This window comes from Danio aesculapii, chromosome 13, assembly GCF_903798145.1.
Source record: "Danio aesculapii chromosome 13, fDanAes4.1, whole genome shotgun sequence".
NCBI classification, from domain to species: Eukaryota; Metazoa; Chordata; class Actinopteri; order Cypriniformes; family Danionidae; genus Danio; species Danio aesculapii.
The window spans coordinates 13,929,701-13,951,642 of NC_079447.1; the positions used below are offsets into that span (position 1 = coordinate 13,929,701).

A 21,942-nucleotide genomic window follows, 5' to 3' on the forward strand; every position below is an offset into this window, starting at 1 on the left:
TGTTTGACTGTGGGTTATTTGATTCCCTCTGTATAGAAAGTGTCAACAGAAACAGATCTGTCGATGAACATGCTGTTGGTCTTGTGGTTTGGATGTTGAAAGATTCCCAAAGGCTGCAGGTACATGAAGGCTATGTTTGTGTGAACCGGTGATTACCATGAACCGATGGGTTTATTTTTTTGGTTTTTTTGCAGTTTCACAAAAATGTAGGCTGAAGCACATATTTCCAATGAGCCTGTGTTGGTATAATCAGGGCTTTCAGCTCAGAGACATAATACCACCACATAATTAAGTTGCTTAAAGTGTCTCTTAGAGTTTAGGATATGAATCTTAATGCAGCTTCATAATCTCTAAAAGTAAAGTCAGGATTATTACATATCTAACATGCAGACTTTTTGATTACATAATTCTCATGTTGTCGTGTTAATAGGTGCTGTCTTCGGTCTTCGCTCAGGATCTGCCTGTGTGAAATGTCTCCAGGCGTTTGGCTGTGCATGAGAAGAAAATCATCTTTCACTTTGAATCACTTGCTGGAAAGATTAGGATTCAGGCTGGTTTGTGATATTATTAGGCCTGCGCATAAATATATAAAGACTGAACTCTCGTTGTCTGTCATTTGAAAGGACAATATATGCCACGTGTCTGCAAAAAATAGAAAAGTAGAATTATCTATGAAACAAAAATATGCAATGAGCTTAAAGGGATAGTACTACCACATCATTTAGTCATGCATAACTTGTCACAATCCTATTTAATCTTCGTTTATGATGACCACAAAAGAAGATATTTTGAATAACCTGTAACCATTGACTTCCATAGTATTTGTTTTCCTATATGGACTCAATGGTTACAGGCAGGGGCGTCGCTAGACCCCATTTACTGGGGCACGTGCCCCAGTATAAATCGCCAGTGCCCCAGTAAATGCTCTGAGATACGACTTACTTTATATGCAAGTGTATTTATTTAGAGTGGTAATCCTAGAATAAAGACGTTATTCTCTATGTGCAACCAAACCAACTCTGATAAATGCAATGCAGTTTAATCAAAGAACAAACTGAGCATGTGCGCAGAAAAAAACCTGCACCGCTGCGGGCATCACGCACACCTCTTCTGCTTAGTGCTGGCGCGCCGCTCTGCTCCCGGTCCGGTTGTGAACATGCACGCTGAAAAAATTGCTGCGCCGCTCATGCGTTGTGAAACAGGCACGCAGTGAGTTTTACAAGTCGACAAAACAAAGTTTAAATAATATGATGATGATCTTATTTATACTGCACGGCTCCTGATAGTTTTTTTTTAGCAGAAAGGAGGGATGAAGTCAGGGAGGTTAGACTTAATAATCCTAATTCTTGGCCTTGAGACAACACACAACAGATAATTCTATAAAACGTTTTTTTGTATTCTATTGAATTGTCTATAGAATTTCATTCTTTTAAAATTAATATTCATGCAAAAGATTTCTTAAATTATCTTAGCATCACTCCAGTTGTGTCTTTAGATTGTTTTCCAGTTACATTTAGGATTAATTTCTGTTATGTATTTAGAATAATAATTGGATAACAACAATAGTACTGCTATTTGTTTATATATATATATATATATATATATATATATATATATATATATATATATATATATATATATATATATATATATATTAATTAATTAATTAATTAATTTTCTTTTTTTATTATTATTATTATTATTTTTTTTTTTTTGGAGGTGCTGCTGTGCCCCAGTAGAGCTTTATGTCTAGCAACGCCCCTGGTTACAGGTTTTATTTTTATTTATTTTGTGTTTAACTGAAAATGGAAACTCTTAAAGGTTTGGAACCACTTTAGGGTGAGTAAATAGTCAGTAAATACATATTTTTTGGGTAAACAAACCCTTTAATGACCTCTGGTGCAAATAAACCTGTAGAAAAAATAACTGGTTGTAAAAATATTAAAACTACTCCCAGTACTAGGAGATTCTGGAATAGGTAGGCATGGCTCTGGGGCTCCTCCTCCTTTAGCTTGGAAATTGTCTATGATCTATTTCCTGTTTAGTCTGTTGTGTTTATGAGTTTAAGCATAAACACTGAAAAGTTGCTTTGTAGTATATATTAAAGTATGTTTATTAGAAAAAAATCGGCGCTGAGACAATTTATTCCATTTTTAATACTTTAAAGGTCCTTGCACACTGAGCCTGAAATTATCATATGTGTTTTTTTCATATTCGTCATTCAAAAATTTGTTGTGCGTCATCAATTAATAAGTTGCCGTAAGAGAAAGAGGAAATTAAAATAAACTTACTGCACTGCATCTCTTGTTGAAAGGAGAAAAAGAAAGAAGAAGTATTTGGCGGATCCAAACCTGAGACTGCATAGAGAAGATGGAAATTTTCCACATCCTTATCAAGGAGCTGCAGGATTATACTGAGCGATTCAATGTTTACTTCAGGATGTCTGCAGCTCAGTTTTATGCTTTTCTAGCAGTTTTGGAGAAATTTATTTAAAAAAAGAGCTCTTCGTTTTAGTCAATCTAGTTGTATTCTGCACTTTGTTTGTCATGCTTTTAGCTGCAAGACGAAGTGGATCAAATCAAATGGCAAATCATAACATAATACGCTATTCTGGATTTTGCCGTTTCCTTGTGCGGTGGCTCTAAATTGTCAAAACACCTCTCAAAATGCTCACTACAAAGGCTAACTGATCAGAAAATTGAACTCTGGCTAGTCTTGAACTGATTTTTTTTTTTTTAATGATGATCGAAGTTTTAGAAAGCAGTGTGTAAATATATATATATATATATATATATATATATATATATATAATTAAAATTTAAGATGATAATTGTGGGCTCATTGTTCAAGGAGCTTCTTGCTTTAAATTGTGATGATTTAGTCACGTCAATTGCTTTACAAAATGATTCACTGCTTTGAAGTGGTCAAAAAAACACACACAGTTTGTGCTGGATGGTCAAAACCATTTGCTACCCACATGAAAAAATATTATAGTTATTTATAGTACATACATATTAAAAATAAAAAAATATATAGTATTTTTTAACCAGATATCATTTATCACATATGCGTTATATTGCTGTAGCTTACTATGGTGAGGGAGGGGACTGTGAGTAATTAAAACCCTCCAATTACTTAAAAAGCAAATACCTGTGCTTAATTCACTGCTTGTAAGTTTGCTGGCCAGTCTTTCAGACAGGGAAGTACATCAGAACCCAGCTAGGAAAAAATAAATGCTGTAATCTCTCTCTTTTTGTGGCCCCTTTGACCTGCTGACATGTGTGAGATGCATTCATATAACCATTCATAAATTAATATTGACTTTCATAAATTAAATTTGACTTTTGCATGCTAAAAGCACTTTGAGTAAGGGACATTTACCTGATTTGGGTCATTAAAATAACTCTGACTACCAATATTATAATATAGGTTGCCTATACCTGCTGTAGTCAACCTAAAACCTATAGTTTGACATAAAACCAAAACAATACCCATTCTTGTCTTAGGACATTTTTATTAAGCAAATATTTGAATAACAGTAAGTTCATGACATGTTAAATATATATTATATTTTGCTGGTTTTAAACATACAGAATAATAATAAATACGGTTATGTAACAACCATAACATTACCATTATGTGTTAGGACATGTTTGATTAACTTTTTATTACCTACACTAAATGTTGACTAATGAAGGTACATTTAAAACAACTATTTATTTGTTTGACTACTTTATTGTCAAACCATGTTGCATACAAGTGCATTCAAAAGACTTATATGACAGTGTATTGCTGTGGAGGACTCATAAAAGACGAGACAGGTGTTTAGAAAGAGTATAGTTTATTTTGTTTGACCTGCAAACTTATCTAAACAAGATAAACTTTCAGAAAACAGCACTGAAACATTATAATGCGCGCGCTCATGAATATAACCCGCGGTTGTCTACAACGGTTGTCTTCAGTAGTCCTTCTTTGCTCAACAACTCTGCTGAAAAACAAAGCAAAACATTACAACAGCCAGACATAGAGTTAAAACATTACAGTTACCATGGTTTCTATTTTAAACTATAGTAAACTAAAGTTTGAAACTATAGTTTAAAATAGACGATGAGTGGGCCTCGCTGCTCCCACCCACCATAACCCTCGCAGCGGAGTCCCACTACCGGCCTCCCGTGTTTCCCTGAGGGTCCTCAGGGCTTGTATTGATCCCTGCCTAGGGTTCACAAACCGCCTCGCCCCAGGGAGTGCACGAGCTGACCGGGCGCCAGTCCGTGCCAGTGTTCACTGGAATGTTGCTCGGCGGCACATTTCGAGCAACAAACACGTAATATTCTTCGCGATATTGCGTTTATGTACGCAAACCGCAAGGAACTACAGCACAGACGGGCCCGAGTGAAGCTTCACGAAGCGGACTTCGTGAGATTGGCGTGGCTCCACTCGTACCGTCAGGTATTGAACTCACCTTGATCAAGTACAAACAGCAACACCGAGAGAACTAACAACACTGAGAGAGAACCGACCAGCTTTATAGGAATGCAGATGCAAGTGTTTACAATTTGACGTCACTGCTGTGAGTCTCGTTGTCATAGTGAGCGCTGAAGAGAGCGCACCTCATTGGAGCACACAGACTCGGGAATCTCCGTTACGGCGAGTTGCGGTTAGCTGAGGACAAAAACACATTAAATATATTGAATATATATTTTTACATTTTTGGTGCTCTGTAATATTCTGGGATGCAGTAGAATATGGAGACAGATGAATATAATTAAAGACAGATGCGGGACATTAGAACAGAAAGTAAGCCCGGCTAGGACACACTGCTCTGACTCTGAAAAACTCCTAGTGGTGGTAAGCTTCTTATTATCCAAGACCGCCATCTAGCGGTCACATAACCTAATACCATGTTACTTGCTACTAACCACCCCCCACGGCCAAGAGGTCAAGCATTTGTACTTTTAATTATTTTATGTAATTTAATTCAAATATATTGTATAATTAATATAATATAATTATATTCAATATATATTTCCGTCACGTCTGTGTTTATGAGCCTGTTTGATCACTTCATTCGTTTTATTCTGATCAGATATCCGATCGCTCAAACCATTTCAGAAGGTGATCTGGGATGCATTCCAGATGAAACTGGACAGGTATAATCATATGAATGTAAATAAAATAAATTATGACCTGGAGAAAATCGGACCTGCGCCTGAAACACCTATAGGTGCGCTTTTACAGCCAAAATTCTATTAACGCATGTTTACTATACGCATAAAACATGTTCTAACTTTTCAGGCCTGTAGCCGGGGGTGGGGGGATGTTCAGGTGGTTAGGGTGGACTGCTATGCCATCATAAATAATTAAAAGAATCTATGGAAAAAGGCTTTAAGACCAAACAGAATAATTTGTCGGCTGTTGCTTTGGTGGGACTATAATCTGATGTAAGAGAAGTCTTCTTTCACTGCTGTATTGTTTTTAAACAAAGAAAACATTTTACAGGTAACTTTATTCTAGATCCTGCTGGACCTTATTTCTGAAATAAAAATGAGCAATAAAAAGGTGTGAAGCACCATAAGTGGACCATATTAAATTAATATGAATTGTTGGTATACAGGAATTTGAAACTTTTTTAACCAAAGAGGCTAGAAAAATTCAGCAGAATTAATTATTATTTTATTATTATTATTATTATTATTATTATTATTATTATTATTATTATTAATATTATTATTATTATTATTATTATTATTATTATTATTATTATTATTATTATTATGTTTTAATGATTATTTTTTATTGAAATGGCCAAATTGTGACTGAGGGCAGTTGCATGTGCTGGCCAGTTTGTTTTTTGTCTAATAAATGACAGTAGGCTACAGTTTTTTTACTTTAAAACTTTAACAGATTCTTATTTTTTTTTACTAATGATATGATGTAATAAACTTGTTTTAATGTTTCTTTATTGCAAATTTGTATAGAATATTTTTAGTACATCAACATTAGTACATGACTAGTTAATCCAGCAAAAAAAAGTACTGCTTAAAATGTCACTAAAATACAGTATTTAAATCTCATAGTTAAATAGAAACTGAGGTGTATAATTTTTTAATATTCTACAGAACAAACCATCATTATCCATTAACTTGCCTAATTACCCTAACCTGCCAAGTTAACCTAATTACCCTAATTAAGCCTTTAAATGTCACTTTAAGCTGTATAGAAAATATCTAGTAAAATATTATTTACTGTCATCATGGCAAAGATAACATAAATCAGTTATTAGAAATGAGTTATTAAAACTATTATGTATAACTATTATTATGTGTATATATATACACACACACACACACAATCCATTGCGGTTTACCATAGTAAAAATTAAAGAATATTACAACGTATTTGTTACAGTTTATCAGAGTTCATTATAGTTAATTCTACAGTATGCTGTTGCATTCATTAACAGAATATGGTAAATACTATAATATATACAGTAAAGTACACTTTACTATAGTAACCTATGGTTCAAAAACACTATAGTATTCAAATTATTATAGTATTGTTCATGCAACAAAAAGCTAAGACCACACATATATAAAACATTAAAAAAAATTGCCAATCATCTTATTCCATTAAATATTAAGTGTCTTTTTAGAGCTTGTTTTGTTTGTTGAGTGCATGACTAAACAGAATTATTAAACACTGTTATTATTTTCATTTATTCAAAGCTCTCTTTAAAATACCTTTATGTAAAGTAGAACATTTTGTAAAAATTTCTTCTAGTTAGATACCACATTTACATTTACATTTACATTTAGTCATTTAGCAGACGCTTTTATCCAAAGCGACTTACAAATGAGGACAAGGAAGCAATTTACACAACTATAAGAGCAGCAGTGAGCAAGTGCTATAGACAAGTTTCAGGTGTGTGAAGTCTAAGAAGCAAAGCATTAGTAAAAATTTTTTTTTTTTTTTTTTTTTCTTTTCTTAAGAGAGAGGGCACAGTTAGTTACCAGTTTGTTAGTGTGCTGTGTGGAAGCATCTGAGTGTTTACTTCCTTGTAAATAGCCTCGCAAATATCAAATCTGCCCTCATTATCTTGTTAAGTGTGTTATTGTGTTTCATAGAGCAATCAGATGTTTCAGCACTGAGGATGCACCTTTTTCTCTTTTATGCATAAACCGACTGAATCCTCCGGCAGGCGCAGGCAGAGTAATTACTCCACTCGTTTACTCTGCGTGTGAATAGATGAAGGGCTATTAAGATCCATTAAGAGCATTTATGAATGGATGGAGGGTTTGAGATGTGCTTTTCTGATCTGAACAATAGCACTGCGTTTCTAGAGAGACTACAGACTCCATTCAGACTTTCTGTATTATAAAGTATTCACATGTTTTTTGAGCATTTGCCCTTGACACTTTGAAAGCGCTTCTGTGCTGAATGAGTAAACTGTGCTATCGATTTCCTATGGGGTGTTTCAGAGAACGGTGGTGAAAAAGCAATGTTTCACTTTTGTTTTTGGAAAGTCAATGAATTCTACATCTTTCATGTTATTTTATGGGTTTTTAAAACAGCTTTTGCTCTAATGTTTTCTTTTTAAAGTAACACTCACTTCTATTTTGCAAGGATGCTTTAAATGAAGACCATTACAATAATTGCTGTTTATTTGCATTGTATGGCTGGTGAAAAAAAATGCCATTAAGTTTTTGAATGAACTGCAAGTTACATCATAAATCATGTCATAAAAGCCTTTTTTGCTAATATTTGGTCTTAAAAATGACATTGTAAATGTTACACCTTTAGATATTGTAGTATAGTTATAAGATTCACAGTGTATTTTTTAAGAGCGGGATTGAATTAAATAATACAGTACAATTAATTTATTCATTTTTCTTCGGCTCAGTACCTTTTTAATCAGGGGTCACCACAGCGGAACGAACCAACAATTTATCCAGCATATTTTTTACGCAGTGGATGCTCTTCCAGCTGCAACCCACCACTGGGAAACACCCATGTACACTCACATGCATACACATACACTTCGGCCAATTTAGTATATTTAATTCACTTATAGCGCACGTCTTTGGACTGTGGGGGAAACGAAAGCACCCGGAGGAAACCCAAGTGAACAAGGGGAGAACATGCAGACTTCACACAAAAATGCCAACTGACCCAGCTGGGACTCAAACGAACGACCTTCTTGCTGTAAGGCGACAGTGCTAATCACTGAGCCAATGTACCACCCAACAGTACGATAAAAATAATATTACAATAAAATGATTTTAAAAATGCTTCAATATAGTATAAGCTAAATCAAAGAACATTTGATAAATTCAAGTCAGCTGGTAAAACATTATAATCTAGTATAGGTAGGTGTGGTTCTGGGGCTCCGTCTACTTTAACTTAAGAATCTTCTTCCCGTCTTCGGTTCTATTTTTCTGTGCTGTCTGTTGAGGTCATATGTCCATGAATAAAAACATAGGGCCCTATCATACCCTAGGTGTATTAAGGCACAAGACGTTTTTGGCGCGATTTGTTGCCATTTTCAGACCAGCACAACTCTAATTTTTATGTTTTGCGCCACTTTGTGGACTCATGGGTGGTCTATAAAGGAGGTGTGTTAAGGCGCATTGTTGTTGCGTTGCTATTTTGAGGAACTAAAATAGACTGCGCCATTGACCAAGTAATAGCTGCTCTGAAGTCCAGCACAGAGCGTTCGTTACTTTTGTTCATATATTCGTTACCTGAAAATTAGAACTGAATTTAGAAGTAGTTTTGAAACAAATCTTTGTGCTTAACAAACAAAATTAAGTATGTAGGTTAATGGATGTCTTCAGTGTAGTGAGTACAACACCGCATCCTGATCCACGAAAGTAAAGGAGTAAAGTAAAGAGTAAAAGTAAAGAGAAAGTAAAGAGGCCGAATGGAGAGTATCGTTCTTTATCCTCGTGCAAATGGTCTGTTTAACTGTTTTCTCGCTAGTGAACTGTTCGGTTTTTCCACTTACAAAGTCCACCATGTAAAACGCAAATGCGCCGCAACTCTTAAAGGGAATGGGAGATGAGACTGGTTGGTTTAATGTTCAAAATACACGCATACCTCATTAAGGGAAGAAGCAAAAACCTTGTTAGACCATGTGCCGGGGTGCAGACCGTATTTTTTCCGTCCTTAAAAGAGCAAAAGTGTATTCGGACACACCATTAATGCGACTCTGCGCCTATAATGTTAAAATAGAGCCCATAAACACTGAAGAGTTCCTTTATAGTAGAAAATTATAGTGTAATTTTGTTGGAAAGCAGCATCAACACTAAAGCTTCTTGCATATCGATGGTGAAAACAAAAATAAAATATACTAAAATATATAAACACACACACACAAATAAAGGAAAAATATACATTTATAAGCTTAATATATTTGAACATATATACATTTGTATTTGTATTTCTTAGGGTTAAAAAATAATGTATAAACCAACATTTCTGCAAAATTATGAAATATTTTGGGTATGTGACATATTTTCATATATAAGTGAAATGCAAATATGAACTCTTTTGTATATTGTTATATATATAATTTCTATATATTGCCTTATATCATATTTCTATGTGGGTAACACTGCACAAACATTAGATTATAATTCATAAGGGAATTATTTTGACTGTGAAGTAATTTCATTGTCTGTTTTCAGCATTTGCGCAAAGCAATAATAAAAAAATCTAAATATAAACCAGCTGATGTCATTTTGGTCTGCTTGCAGGGGAGGACCGGCCGAGGGAGAACGTCGTGGGCACTGCTGACGGACAGGCGATGGTGGGCGGAGCAGGGGTGGAGTCAGGTGCGGGGAGACAGAGATTACGCTGCTGTGTGCGAGTGACAGCTGTCCAGGTGCGGAAAGCAATATGGGGTGTGGCCATGGTGATGTGTGTGTGCTCGTCATGGGCAGGCTCCACCCAGCTGGCCAAACTGACCTTCAAAAAGTACGACGCACCGTTCACTCTCACATGGTTCGCCACAACCTGGAACTGCCTCTTCTTCCCTCTGTATTACATTGGCCACTTGTGCAAGAGCCCTGAGAGGCAGACACCAAAACAGAGGTTCAGGTAAGAAATTATGTGATTTCTGAGATTGTTTCATGGTAAAGAATATAGCAGCAAGGTTATTCAGTGGCATCTATAAGAGCGTTTGCTCTGTGTAGCTACAGGAACTAGCCACCAGGCCTGGTTCCTCAATAATAATCTGTGCACCATTTTTCTGGTTGCTTTCTCCACTTTTTTGGATGCCGTGTGCCATATAGAAATCTGATGAAAAATATGCAAATGACAGATATACTGTAAGACATATAAGTTTAGATTTTGATTTCACATATACAAAATATGTGTCATATATGCAACATACACATTTTGAAATATTGCAAACATGGTTGTTTCATATATATTTGTACATATCTGTAAATCAAATGATTGAAAATAAAATCTATGTTCAAGTATATTAGATATACAACTGTATAACATTATAATGAATGTATTTACACATATTTGAAATTCCAATAAATATATTATACAACATTTTTTGCAATATTTCCAAATTATATGTTGCATATTTGATATATATTTTATGGATGTGAAGTTCAAATATGAACTACATGTCGTTCGCATGTACTGCATTCGGAAAGTATTCATATCGCTTACCTTTTTCCACATATTTTTATGTTACAGCCTTATTCCAAAATGGATTAAATTCATTTATTTCCTCAAAATTCTACACACAATACCCCATAATGACAATGTGAAAAAAGATTTTTTGAAATTGTTGTAAATTTATTAAAAATAAAAAACCTGAAAAATCACATGGACATAAATGTTCACAGCCTTTGCCGTGAAGCTTTAAATTGAGCTCAGGTACATTCTGTTTCCACTGATCATTCTTGAGATATTTCAGCAGCTTAATTGGAGTTCACCTGTGGTGAATTCAGTTGATTGGACATGATTTGAAAAGGCATACAGTGCATGTCAAAGCACAAACCAAGCATGAAGACAAAGGAGTTGTCTGTAGACCTTCGAGACAGGTCTCGAGGCACAAGGCTGGGGAAGGTTACAGAAAAATTTCTGCTGCTCTGAAAGTTCCAATGAGCACAGTGGCCTCCATCATCCGTAAGGGGAAGATGTTTAGAACCATCACCTTCCTAGAGCTAGCCAGCCATCTAAGCTGAGTGATCGGGGGAAAAAGGCCTTAGTCAGGGAGGTGATCAATAATAATGGTCACTCTGTCTGAGCTCCAACGTTCCTCTGTGGAAAGAGGAGAACCTTACGGAAGGATCTGTGCAGCAATCCACCAAGACGGAAGTCACAGTTGGAATTTGCCAAAAGGCATCTGAAGGACTTTCAGACCATAAGAAACAAAACTGTCTGGTCTGATGAGACTAAAATTGAAATCTTTGGAGTGAATGCCAGGCGTTACGTTTGGAGAAAACCAGGCAGCGCTCATCACCAGGCTAATACCATCCCTACAGTGAAGCATGGTGGTGGCAGCATCATGCTGTGGGGATGTTTTTCAGCAGCAGGAATTGGAAGACTAGTCAGGATAGAGGGAAAGATGAATGCAGCAATGTAATGAGACATCCTGAATAAAAACCTCAGACTGGGGCGACGGTTCATCTTCCAGCAGGACAATGACCTAAAGCACACCGCCAAAATATCAATGGAGTGGTTTCACAACAACTCTGTGATTGTTCTTGAGTGTTATTTGGGGAAAACAAAATGTTTCTTCGTTGACATTACACAAAAACACTTTCAATGATCACAATTATCATAATTTTGACAGTAAGACATTTAATTGGTGTCAATTTAGTGCATTTGCTTTTAGAGTACATGTTCTGAAATGTAACAGAATTTTAAAATATAGTACAGTTGTAATATCTAATGGTTTTGTGTAAGTATCACAGGTCAATCTGCTTAGAGAAATCCATTTTTGTAGCCGTGATCTCTGTTGAGGGAAACACTAAGGAAATTCCGTGCCATAATTCACGGACAGTTTGTCCTCTCCTGCTTTCTCTGGTATGTGCTGAATACTAAGCAGGCTTATTTAAACCATCGTGCTGAAGGAAAATATACTCCAGCTCTGTCTAGGAAATCAAAGTAAAGAGTGTTTGGAGAGTACAATATGCTGTATATTCAGGTAAAATGCATCTTGCTGGTTAATAATTTACCGTACAACGAGGAAAAAAGAGCACTAGCGTTTTATCACACAGGAGAAAACAATATTAACAACACAGCAAAACAGCATTTAAAGAGTAAACACCAGCTGTAGGCTTTGGAAAACTGGAGCGGAAAAAGCAGAAAGATTTTTGTTTAACGTGAAGTGCCTTTAGTCATTTTACATTAATTGAATTATGTTGTTTAGCCAACATCACTTATCCTAAGCCTAATGTCATTAAAGAATAGTGGCTGTAGTCCAAGGACCCTTTTAACATTTTATCAATAGGGAACTGAACAGTTCCTACTGTACACATAATCATGCTGATTTATTTTCTGAGATCAGTCAATATGCTGACCTTCAACAAAGACGTGGACCCAGGAAAATGTCAAGCTTTAATTTAAAGGATTGAATGATTTATTATTTATGTGCTGTAAAAAAGACTAAGTCAATAAGTAAATAAGACAAAATCAAACAAGCAAACAAATAATGCATATATAAATTACATAAATAAATATAAATATACATAAATAATTGAAACATAATTATGTACATAAAAACATATTAATGAAAATACAAAAAAAAATGTTTTTTTATGCTTTTCAGGACTCTGATTTCTAGACTATTGCATATTTGTTATACAGTATATAAGCAAAATCATTTGAGTAGCAGTGCGATATGGCTGTATATCAGCACTGGTGGGGGGTGTGCATTGGCCCAAGGCCGCAGACAGAGTGCCTTAGTGTCCCACCAGTGACAATAGACAGCCATATCGCACTACTACTCGTGATATTGCATTTATACTGTACAACAGTTTGACGGCATAATCGTGTATTTAAAAAAGAAAACACAGAGAGTCTAAAAAAACCTTTTGTAAGAGGAACTACTTTCTTCCACAGTTCATACACATCTGCAACTGACGTCAGAACAGCAGAAACCATTGAAAAAAATGCATTTTTTTCCCCTAAGGACTTATTATGCAGTCTCCGTCGCCATCTTGTGGCGTAACATCAACTGTCTTTGGTTTGCTCAGTATGACAGGCTGATGACCACCAACTGCTGAACCTCAGAAATTGTGAATATTTAAAATAGGCACTGTCCTTATAAATAAACTGCATAGTTGCAACCTAAACAACTAGATTCTCCCCTAAAAAAGCCTCAAAAGTACATTGTTGTCCAACATCTGCAATATTTGTCAAACTGTGTGTGTATGTATGCATGCATGTGTGTATGTATGTATGTGTATGTATGTATGTATGTATGTATGTATGTATATACCTCTTCGTAAGGAACAAACACAAAATTAAGGTGTTAAAATCATAATAAAATCATTCATTAATTAAACTTAAATGAAATAATTGGATTATTGTTGGCATATAAACACAAGTGCAACAATAATTAAGCAAATATATAACAAAATGACTAAAAACAGATGTGAACAGGTAAATTAAGGACCCTCTTTCTTAACTTAAACTTCTAATTTACCTGCATAATTTTTCCTGGTTGTACCTGCAAGTGCTACAGTCACTTCTGTTACTCCAAACCAGTGAAGATTGAAAAATGTAGTTGAAGTGATCTGTTCAGACAGTCATATATTTATCACGTACAGTAAATGACACCTGTGATAATGCTAACTGACACCACAAGCCTTTTGAGCTTTGAGAAATGGTTTATTTTCACTCAAAGGCAACATGTGATGTTCAAGACACTATACATCACATACTAAAATCAATTCAAGGTGATGATGTGTATGAAAAGCTTTGCAATTCAAAATAAGTCTTGTGTAGTTTTTCAGTCTTTAATTCTCGGTTTTGTTTTAAGTGCATTATCTTACATGGAGTTGAATTGAGGACACCTCAGATTGACTAAAATGGCCAGAAATGAATAGTCGAACAGAGCTCTGTGTTTTTGTTCATCACATTACATCACATTAAATGTTTCACTTGGAGAAAATGTAATGTGCATTTATCTTGTATGGCCATACACCCAGAGCGCTCACAGTCATGAAGGGGGTCTCTCCACACCACCACCAGTGTGCGGCATCCACTTGGATGATGCGACGGTAGCCACAGGACAATAGCACCAGTGTGCTCACCACACACCAGCTACAGGTGGAGTGGAGAGACAGTGATAGAGCCAATTCAGGCCATGATGGGTAACGGCTACACCCCTACTCTTTACAAGAAGTGCCATGGGATTTTTAATGACCATAGAGAGTCAGGACCTTGGTTTGACATCTCATCTGAAAGATGGCTGTCACTGACAGTTGAGAGCCCCCTGCTGGCCTCACTAATACCACTTCCAAAAGCAACCTACTTTTTCCCATGTGGCCTCACATCCAGGTACTGACCAGGCTCAGCCCTGCTTAGCTTTAGTGAGTGCATAGTCTTGGGCTGCAGGGTGATTTGGCTGTGGCACAAATACCTTTAAAACCAGGGGCTTACAAATTGTTTGACTTGTGGGGTATTTTGAAGATAAACCTGAGATCAGCTTTTCCAGGAAAGCTATGGAAATGAAACCAATTGAAGATTCTCAGTTTATCTGTATTGATTAGACGTGGGTTTGAGTAAAACTTTCATATTTGATTTTCTATAAAGATTTAATAAAATTCCTTCAAAATTTTAAAGAGGAATGTTGTCATTTTAAGCATTTTTAACCAGAAATCCTTTGATGTTATTCCACCAAATCTTGTTTTTTATAACCCTTCTGAAATTAAACTACTGGCATTATCTAAGATTATTATAAACATGCCTGAAAACATGCCACCATAAAAATCATGCAAATATTTGGTAAAGATAATTGTTTATTTTTTGATGAAACTGACAGATTTTCAGAATTCTTTTACGAGCTTTAAATAGAAATAGAAATTCTAAAGTATTCACAGTACCTTTTAGTCAGTTTAATGTGTTTAGACAGAATAATAGTATTAATTTCTTTATAAAAAACAACAACAACAACAACAGAAGACATTTCAATACACTTTTAACAAATTCCTGTAGAATCTACAGTAACTTACTCACAGCAGTTCACCAGTAACCTACTTTAAATCAATTACAGCAAAAGTACTGTATTTACATTAATAGCACCATTCATCTTGCTGTATATTTACAGTATTGTGTATCTTTACTGTAAAATATATAGTAATTTCACAATACATCTTTAAAATACAGGAACATGTTGTGTGACTGTCCTACAGTAAAATACAGTTCATATTACAGTTAAATACTGTGTTATTTACAAAAACATTGTTGTAGTAGTGTACAAGAGGGTACAATAAACCCATTACTTGGCACAGTGAGTTGATGTTTTTCTGTGTTTGTGTGGTGCTTCAGAGAGTGCTGCCGGTTCTTCGGGGACGATGGGCTGACAGCGAAGGTGTTTTTCACTAAAGTGGCTCCTTTCGGCCTGCTGTGGATTTTGACAAACTACCTGTACCTTCAGGCTCTGAGGAAGATCAACAGCACCGATGTGTCTGCTCTCTTCTGCTGTAACAAAGCCTTCGTCTTTCTGCTGTCCTGGATTGTGCTGCGCGATCGCTTCATGGGCGTCAGGGTGAGTGGATGAATTGATAGATAAAGGTAAATACAGTGCCCTCTATACTGCTACTAGCACTCTTGGTAAATATGAGCAAAGAAGGCTGTGAAACCTGTATTAGTATAGTAATAGTATACTTAATACACTACCTGACTAAGTTTTGTTGTTGATCCCAGTTGTAAGAACAACAAATAATAACTTGACTTCTAGTTCATCATTTGGAAAAGTAGCAGAAGGCAGATTTTTCTGATGAATCATCTGTTGAACTGCATCTCATCACACATACTGCAGAAGACCTACTGGAACCCACATGGGCCCAAGATTCTCACAGAAATCAGTCAAGTTTAGTGAAGGAAAAGTCATGGTTTGCGGATACATTCAGTATGGGGAGATCTGCAGAGTGTATGGTAACATCAACAGCCTGAGAATTACATTAAAAACCACAGGAGAGGGCAAATTCCTTAGCAGGATAGCACTTCTTCTCATACTTCCGCCTCCACATCAAAGTTCCTGAAAGCAAAGAAGGTCAAGGTGCTCCAGGATTGGCCAGCCCAGTCACAAGATATGAACATTATTGAGCATGTCTGGGCTAAGATGGAGGAGGCATTGAAGATGAATCTAAAGAATCTTGATGAACTCTGGGAGTCCTGCAAGAACGCTTTCTTTGCCATTCCAGATGACTTTATTAATAAGTTATTTGAGTCATTGCAGAGATGTATGGATGCAGTCCTCCAAGCTCATGAGAGTCATACACAATATTAATTCTTTTTCCGCTGCACCATGACTTTATATTCTATACTGTACATTATTTCTGTTAAGTGACAAGACTTTTGTCTAAGCAAAGTCAGACCTTACTGTCCTAATTAAATCATTAAAAATCAAGGCATGATCATATTTTATTTTATTCTGGTAAAATAAGTGTAATCTAGAGGCCTTTGTCTTTCATATAAGCCACTTCTGATAACAAATGATCAACTAGAAGTCAAGTTATTATTTGTTGTTCCTAAAACTTGGATAGGCGACAATACTTTTGTCAGGTAGTGTATAGTCTTAATAATATTTTCTGAAAATATTAATATAAAACATTATCATTTATCAAAAAACAAAAACTTATGGTAAATATGTATGCCATAATTATTGCCCCCCTGATGAATTCATTTATTTAAAGTATTTCCTTTCCTATATATTTTACTTTCTTTTAGTTCATCTGGGTGATGAAGAACAGGAAATTGTTCAGTTGTAAATGCATATAAGGAAACATAAAGCCAAACACTTTTTGTTACTTTGGCTTTGTGTTCCCTTACACGTACTTACAACAGAACAATTTACTGTTCTTTGTCTCCCAGATGTACTAAAAAAAGTAAAATATTTTTTTTTCTTCAGGTTTTTTCTTTTTTTTCTTCAGGTTCCTTCACTAACCGCCTCTCTGTTTAATGTTCATTATTTTTTATTATTATTATTTTATTTTTTCAGATTTATTTTGTGTTGTCACTTGTCACTTTATGTACACTGGAAGCTTCTGTAGCCAAAACTAATTCCTTGTGTGTGTGAAGCACACTTGGCAATAAAACTGATTCTGATTCTGATTCTGATATCACTAGAAACAAGTCACAAGGGAACTCTTGATTCTGTCACTATTTTTGTTTAAATTAATGTTAAACATTTTTAATTTTTTTTGTTTTGTTTGTTTATTTATTTATTTGTTTGTTTTAATAATGGAACACTCGATTCTTTTACTAATTGTTCTTTAAATTATTGTTAACTTTTTATTTTATTTTGAATAAGGGAACACTTGATTCTGTTATTATTTTTGGTTTAAATTATTGTTAAACCTTTTATTTATTTATTTATTTATTTATATTTTATTATTTATATTTTATTATTTATATTTTATTTTACTCTTTATTTTATTTATTTTTTAATAAGGGAAGGTTTGATTCTGTTACTAATTGTTTAAATTGTTGTTAAACCTTATTTTATAATTTTATTTTATTTTATTTTATTTTATTTTATTTTGTTTTATTTTGAATAAGGGAACTCATGATTATGTTACAAATTTTTGTTTCAATTATTGTTAAACCTTTTATTAATCCATTTATTTAATTATAATTTATTATTTATATTTTATTATTTCATTTTATTATCATTATTTTAATCAGGGAACATTTGATTCTGTTACTAATTGTTGTTTAAGTTATTTTTAAACCTTTTTTATTTTATTTTATTTTATTTTATTTTATTTTATTTTATTTTATTTTAGTTATTTTGAATAAGGGAACACTTGATTGTTACTCATTTTCATTTAAATTATTTATTTATTTATTTTATTATTTGTATTTTATTTTTTTGTTATTTTATTTATTTATTTATTTTTATAAGAGAACATTCGATTATGTTACTAATTGTTGTTTAAATTATTGTTAGACCCTTTAAACCACTAACAGAGTTGACAATATCAGACAATATCATAACAATAACATTGTAGAATTTTCTTATTAGTTTGTGTTTTTATGGTGAAATGATGTACTTGACCGCTTTCATGAAATTCACTCATGATTGTGATACAAATATAGCAACATCCAGTGGAAAGTAAAACTCAGTCCTTTAAAAAATAAAATGAGAGCAGAAAAAGAGCTTTGCAGAGCAGTTCAGGAGGCTCTTTGGCTGGAAGTGATCAGTCTTTCTGACACCTCATAATGTTTCTGTTCTGCACTCAATTCAGCCGCACTCTCCAGATATTTTTCACTTGGACACACATGTAAAAGCACAAACACAGTGTACTATGCAAGCTTGTCCTGATAGATATAATGCAGAGTCATAACATGTACTGAAAGGGAAAGACTGGCAATCATTTCTTTTTATTTGAGTCATCAATATTCTCTAGAGGACATGATCTGCTCTCATGAAAACTGTTCATGCGACAAATTAAATTAAATTAAATTAAATTAAATTAAATTAAATTAAATTAAATTAAATTAAATTAAATTAAATTAAATTAAATTAAATTAAATTAAATTAAATTAAATTAAAATAAAAATTTAATAAATAAAACATTATATTAAGTAATATAATCAAATAAAATACAAAATAAAATATTTATTAAAAAAATTTAAATAAAATAAAATATTAAAACATAAAAAATACTACATGAAATATAAAACTAAATTAAATAAAAACATGAGAATCACTAGGTACCCATTTAATAATTGTATTTTATATTTTTAGATTGTTTATTTATAATTAAATTATAAAGCCCAATTTACAAAATTGAATACTATTGTACAATAAAGCATGTCATAATTCATTATTGATTTTATATTCATTGATTACAGTAAAATGTAAACAAATGATAACAATAACTTATGAACTATAAATAATAATAATAATAATCATAATCATAACAATTATAAATATAATTTGCACATTTAGTTTTTTTTAATGAATGTTACATTATTGCATTTTTTTTACTCCTAATACTATACTGATACTATACTAACTTTACTACTACTATTTAATTATTTACAATTCTTTTTAAACAATTTTAATCTGTTTATTTTAATTAAATGTTTGTCAGGTTTTACTTGCAAATCTTGTTTTACCATATTTACTTTATTCTAGAATTATTGTAATTATGCATTTATATTTAATCACATTTTTTATTTATAAATAAAACACATTGTTTACTTTATGCTAATGTGTGGTTATTATTTGTTCTTTTTTTTTCTTTTTTTTACATTACTTAAATTAAATAATTATTTTATCTCTCTGAACATTTTTACACACTCTTCTATGCTCCTCTGTGGACCTGGACTCTAATAATTAAAAAATAAAATTAACTACATAAAAATTATTAAATAAATCATTAATTGTTATGAAATATTATATTAATTATTATTAAATAAAATAATTATTTACTATTATTATTATTATAAATTTAAAAGATGCATGTGCTTTGGATTAAATAATAACATTAAACTACACATTTACAAATGGGATACAAAAAACACAGCATTGTGACACAAAAGCGAACCCTATTAATAATTATTATAATAATCAGACCCCATGATTTCAGGATCTGCTTTTTTTTCTGCTTTTTCCACACAATATGTTTTCTCAGTTGAAATGCATATTGCTGTCTTGTCTTTTTTTTTTTTTTTTTTTTACATTTTATTACAAATTACAGTAAAAAAGAGAACAAACAATATTATATTTTAAAGTATAACAATTATATTTAAAGTATAGATAGTATCAACCTTAACAAATACAATGAAATAAAAAAAACAATTAAAAACATAAATAATAATATGGCTTGCAATACACTCTACTTTGAACAGACGGAAAAGAATCAATTCAGCAGCAGTGAAAAAGCAGATCCTGAAATCATGTGGTCTGATTATTATAATTATTATTAAAAGGGTTGGCTTACGTGTCACAATGCTGTGTATTTGTATCCCATTTGTAAATGTGTAGTTCAATGTAATTATTTAATCCAAACAAGTAAATTTGCTGGAACAAGGACTTTAGGATATATTTCCTAAATGGGTCTCAAATTGTCTTAAACTGGTGAAATGAACCTCTAGAAAGTTGTGTTTGTTTAATTCAATTTAATTCAAGTTGATTTTATAGCGCTTTTCACAATAATTCTTGTCTCAAAGCAGCTTTAAAAGGGTGCACATTATTGCATTACAATCAAATTAGAAAAAAGTAACTATTAGTTACTAATAACTTGAACTAATTAACTAGTAACTAATAGTTTTTAACAGTTAAAGCTATTATATATAAACATATTAAAACATCTTGGCCAGCATCAGGACGTGGACACACTGGGGTGCTGTTTTTTTAACAATTCAGTGTTTGTGAATAGATTACATCAAAAAGAATTCGAGTAACCTTGACAAACTATAGATCAGTCTAAAGCTACAACCCTTAAGCAGCGATTGTAGCTAGTTGTTTTTCAATGGGAAGCTTATAAAGAATGTATTTGCTAAATCTGTGTAAGTTGTACAGAATATGCTTAGATATGGAGTGCATACTTATCATCATAATAACAAGACACACACGCAATTATTGCTGTACATCACGGTTAATTTTGAAGGGTAAGAATCCTCAGAAAAACATCCCATTGAACACATTTAATCCAAGACACAGAATGATTTTTCGTTTATGTCATTGTTTCTGCCGGAGACCTGTTGTTTACATTGTTTACTATGGTACTTATGCGCAAAAACGGCATCTTAGTAGTAAAAAGCATGTTGATGTCATAGCTTACAGTGTTACATATAAAATGAGGCCACAAACTGAATAAAAAGTCAAAGTTATATTACTAAAATCTAAACAAAGCAGTCGAGTGTTTTGACGTTCTGCAGTTATATAGTATAGAGCTGATGTCCATGTGAACATTCATTCATTCATTTTCCTTCGGCTTAGTACCTTTATTCATTAGGGGTCGCCACAGTGGAATGCACCACGAACTTATCCAGCATATGTTATACACAGCGGCTGTCCTTCCAGCTCAAACCAGTGACCTTCTTGCTGTGATGCAACAATGCTAACCACTGAGCCACCATGTCGCCTCCATGTGTACATGTTTAATGAAGTGTATTTGTTGTCCTCGAAGATTGTGCTGTTTGAGGAAACACACAGTGAAGCCTCTGACTTTTATCTTTTGCTCTTTTTCCAGATTGTTGCTGCCATTCTGGCCATCGCTGGAATTGTGATGCTGACGTACGCTGACGGTTTTCACAGTCACTCTGTTATCGGTATTACCCTGGTGGTGGCCTCGGCGTCAGCCTCCGCCCTCTATAAGGTAAAAGCGTGACCTTTGAGTGTATTTCAGCACTACCGTTTCTTCAGTTTAATGATGTTGTTTGGTTGTGCGTCAATACAGCTGTACTCCTCAATAACCGCACCTCATGGAGTCACATGCGTCTTGTTTCCTGTAATTAAAATGACCTCAATAGTCTATTTGTCTTGATTGATTTGCCATGTGCTTTGGCATCTTGCGATCATCAGAAAAGGACGGATCAATAAATGAACTGGACAGAAAGATCAGTCTTGGTTTATCGTTGTGTACTGAAGCTAAGTGCTTTACATGCTCATCTGCTTATGTCTGTTTGGCTGTTAATTATATCGTGGTTAGGTAATATTGATTTAACTAGAAATTTGGCTTAATAAAAGGTCATGCAGCACAACTTGGCGACATTTTATTATTATTATTT

The 21,942-nt window shown here is 33.6% G+C and overlaps 1 protein-coding gene across 1 annotated transcript in view; it reads left to right on the plus strand.

Moving 5' to 3' along the window:
• slc35f3b (solute carrier family 35 member F3b) overlaps positions 1-21,942 on the plus strand; it is a 56,743-nt gene that overhangs the window by 27,708 nt on the left and 7,093 nt on the right. Inside the window, exons 2-4 of the mRNA XM_056471634.1 lie at positions 9,756-10,098; positions 15,523-15,742; positions 21,405-21,530. Coding sequence (XP_056327609.1) covers positions 9,756-10,098; positions 15,523-15,742; positions 21,405-21,530 — 689 coding nt within the window. The remainder of the gene's footprint in view (positions 1-9,755; positions 10,099-15,522; positions 15,743-21,404; positions 21,531-21,942) is intronic.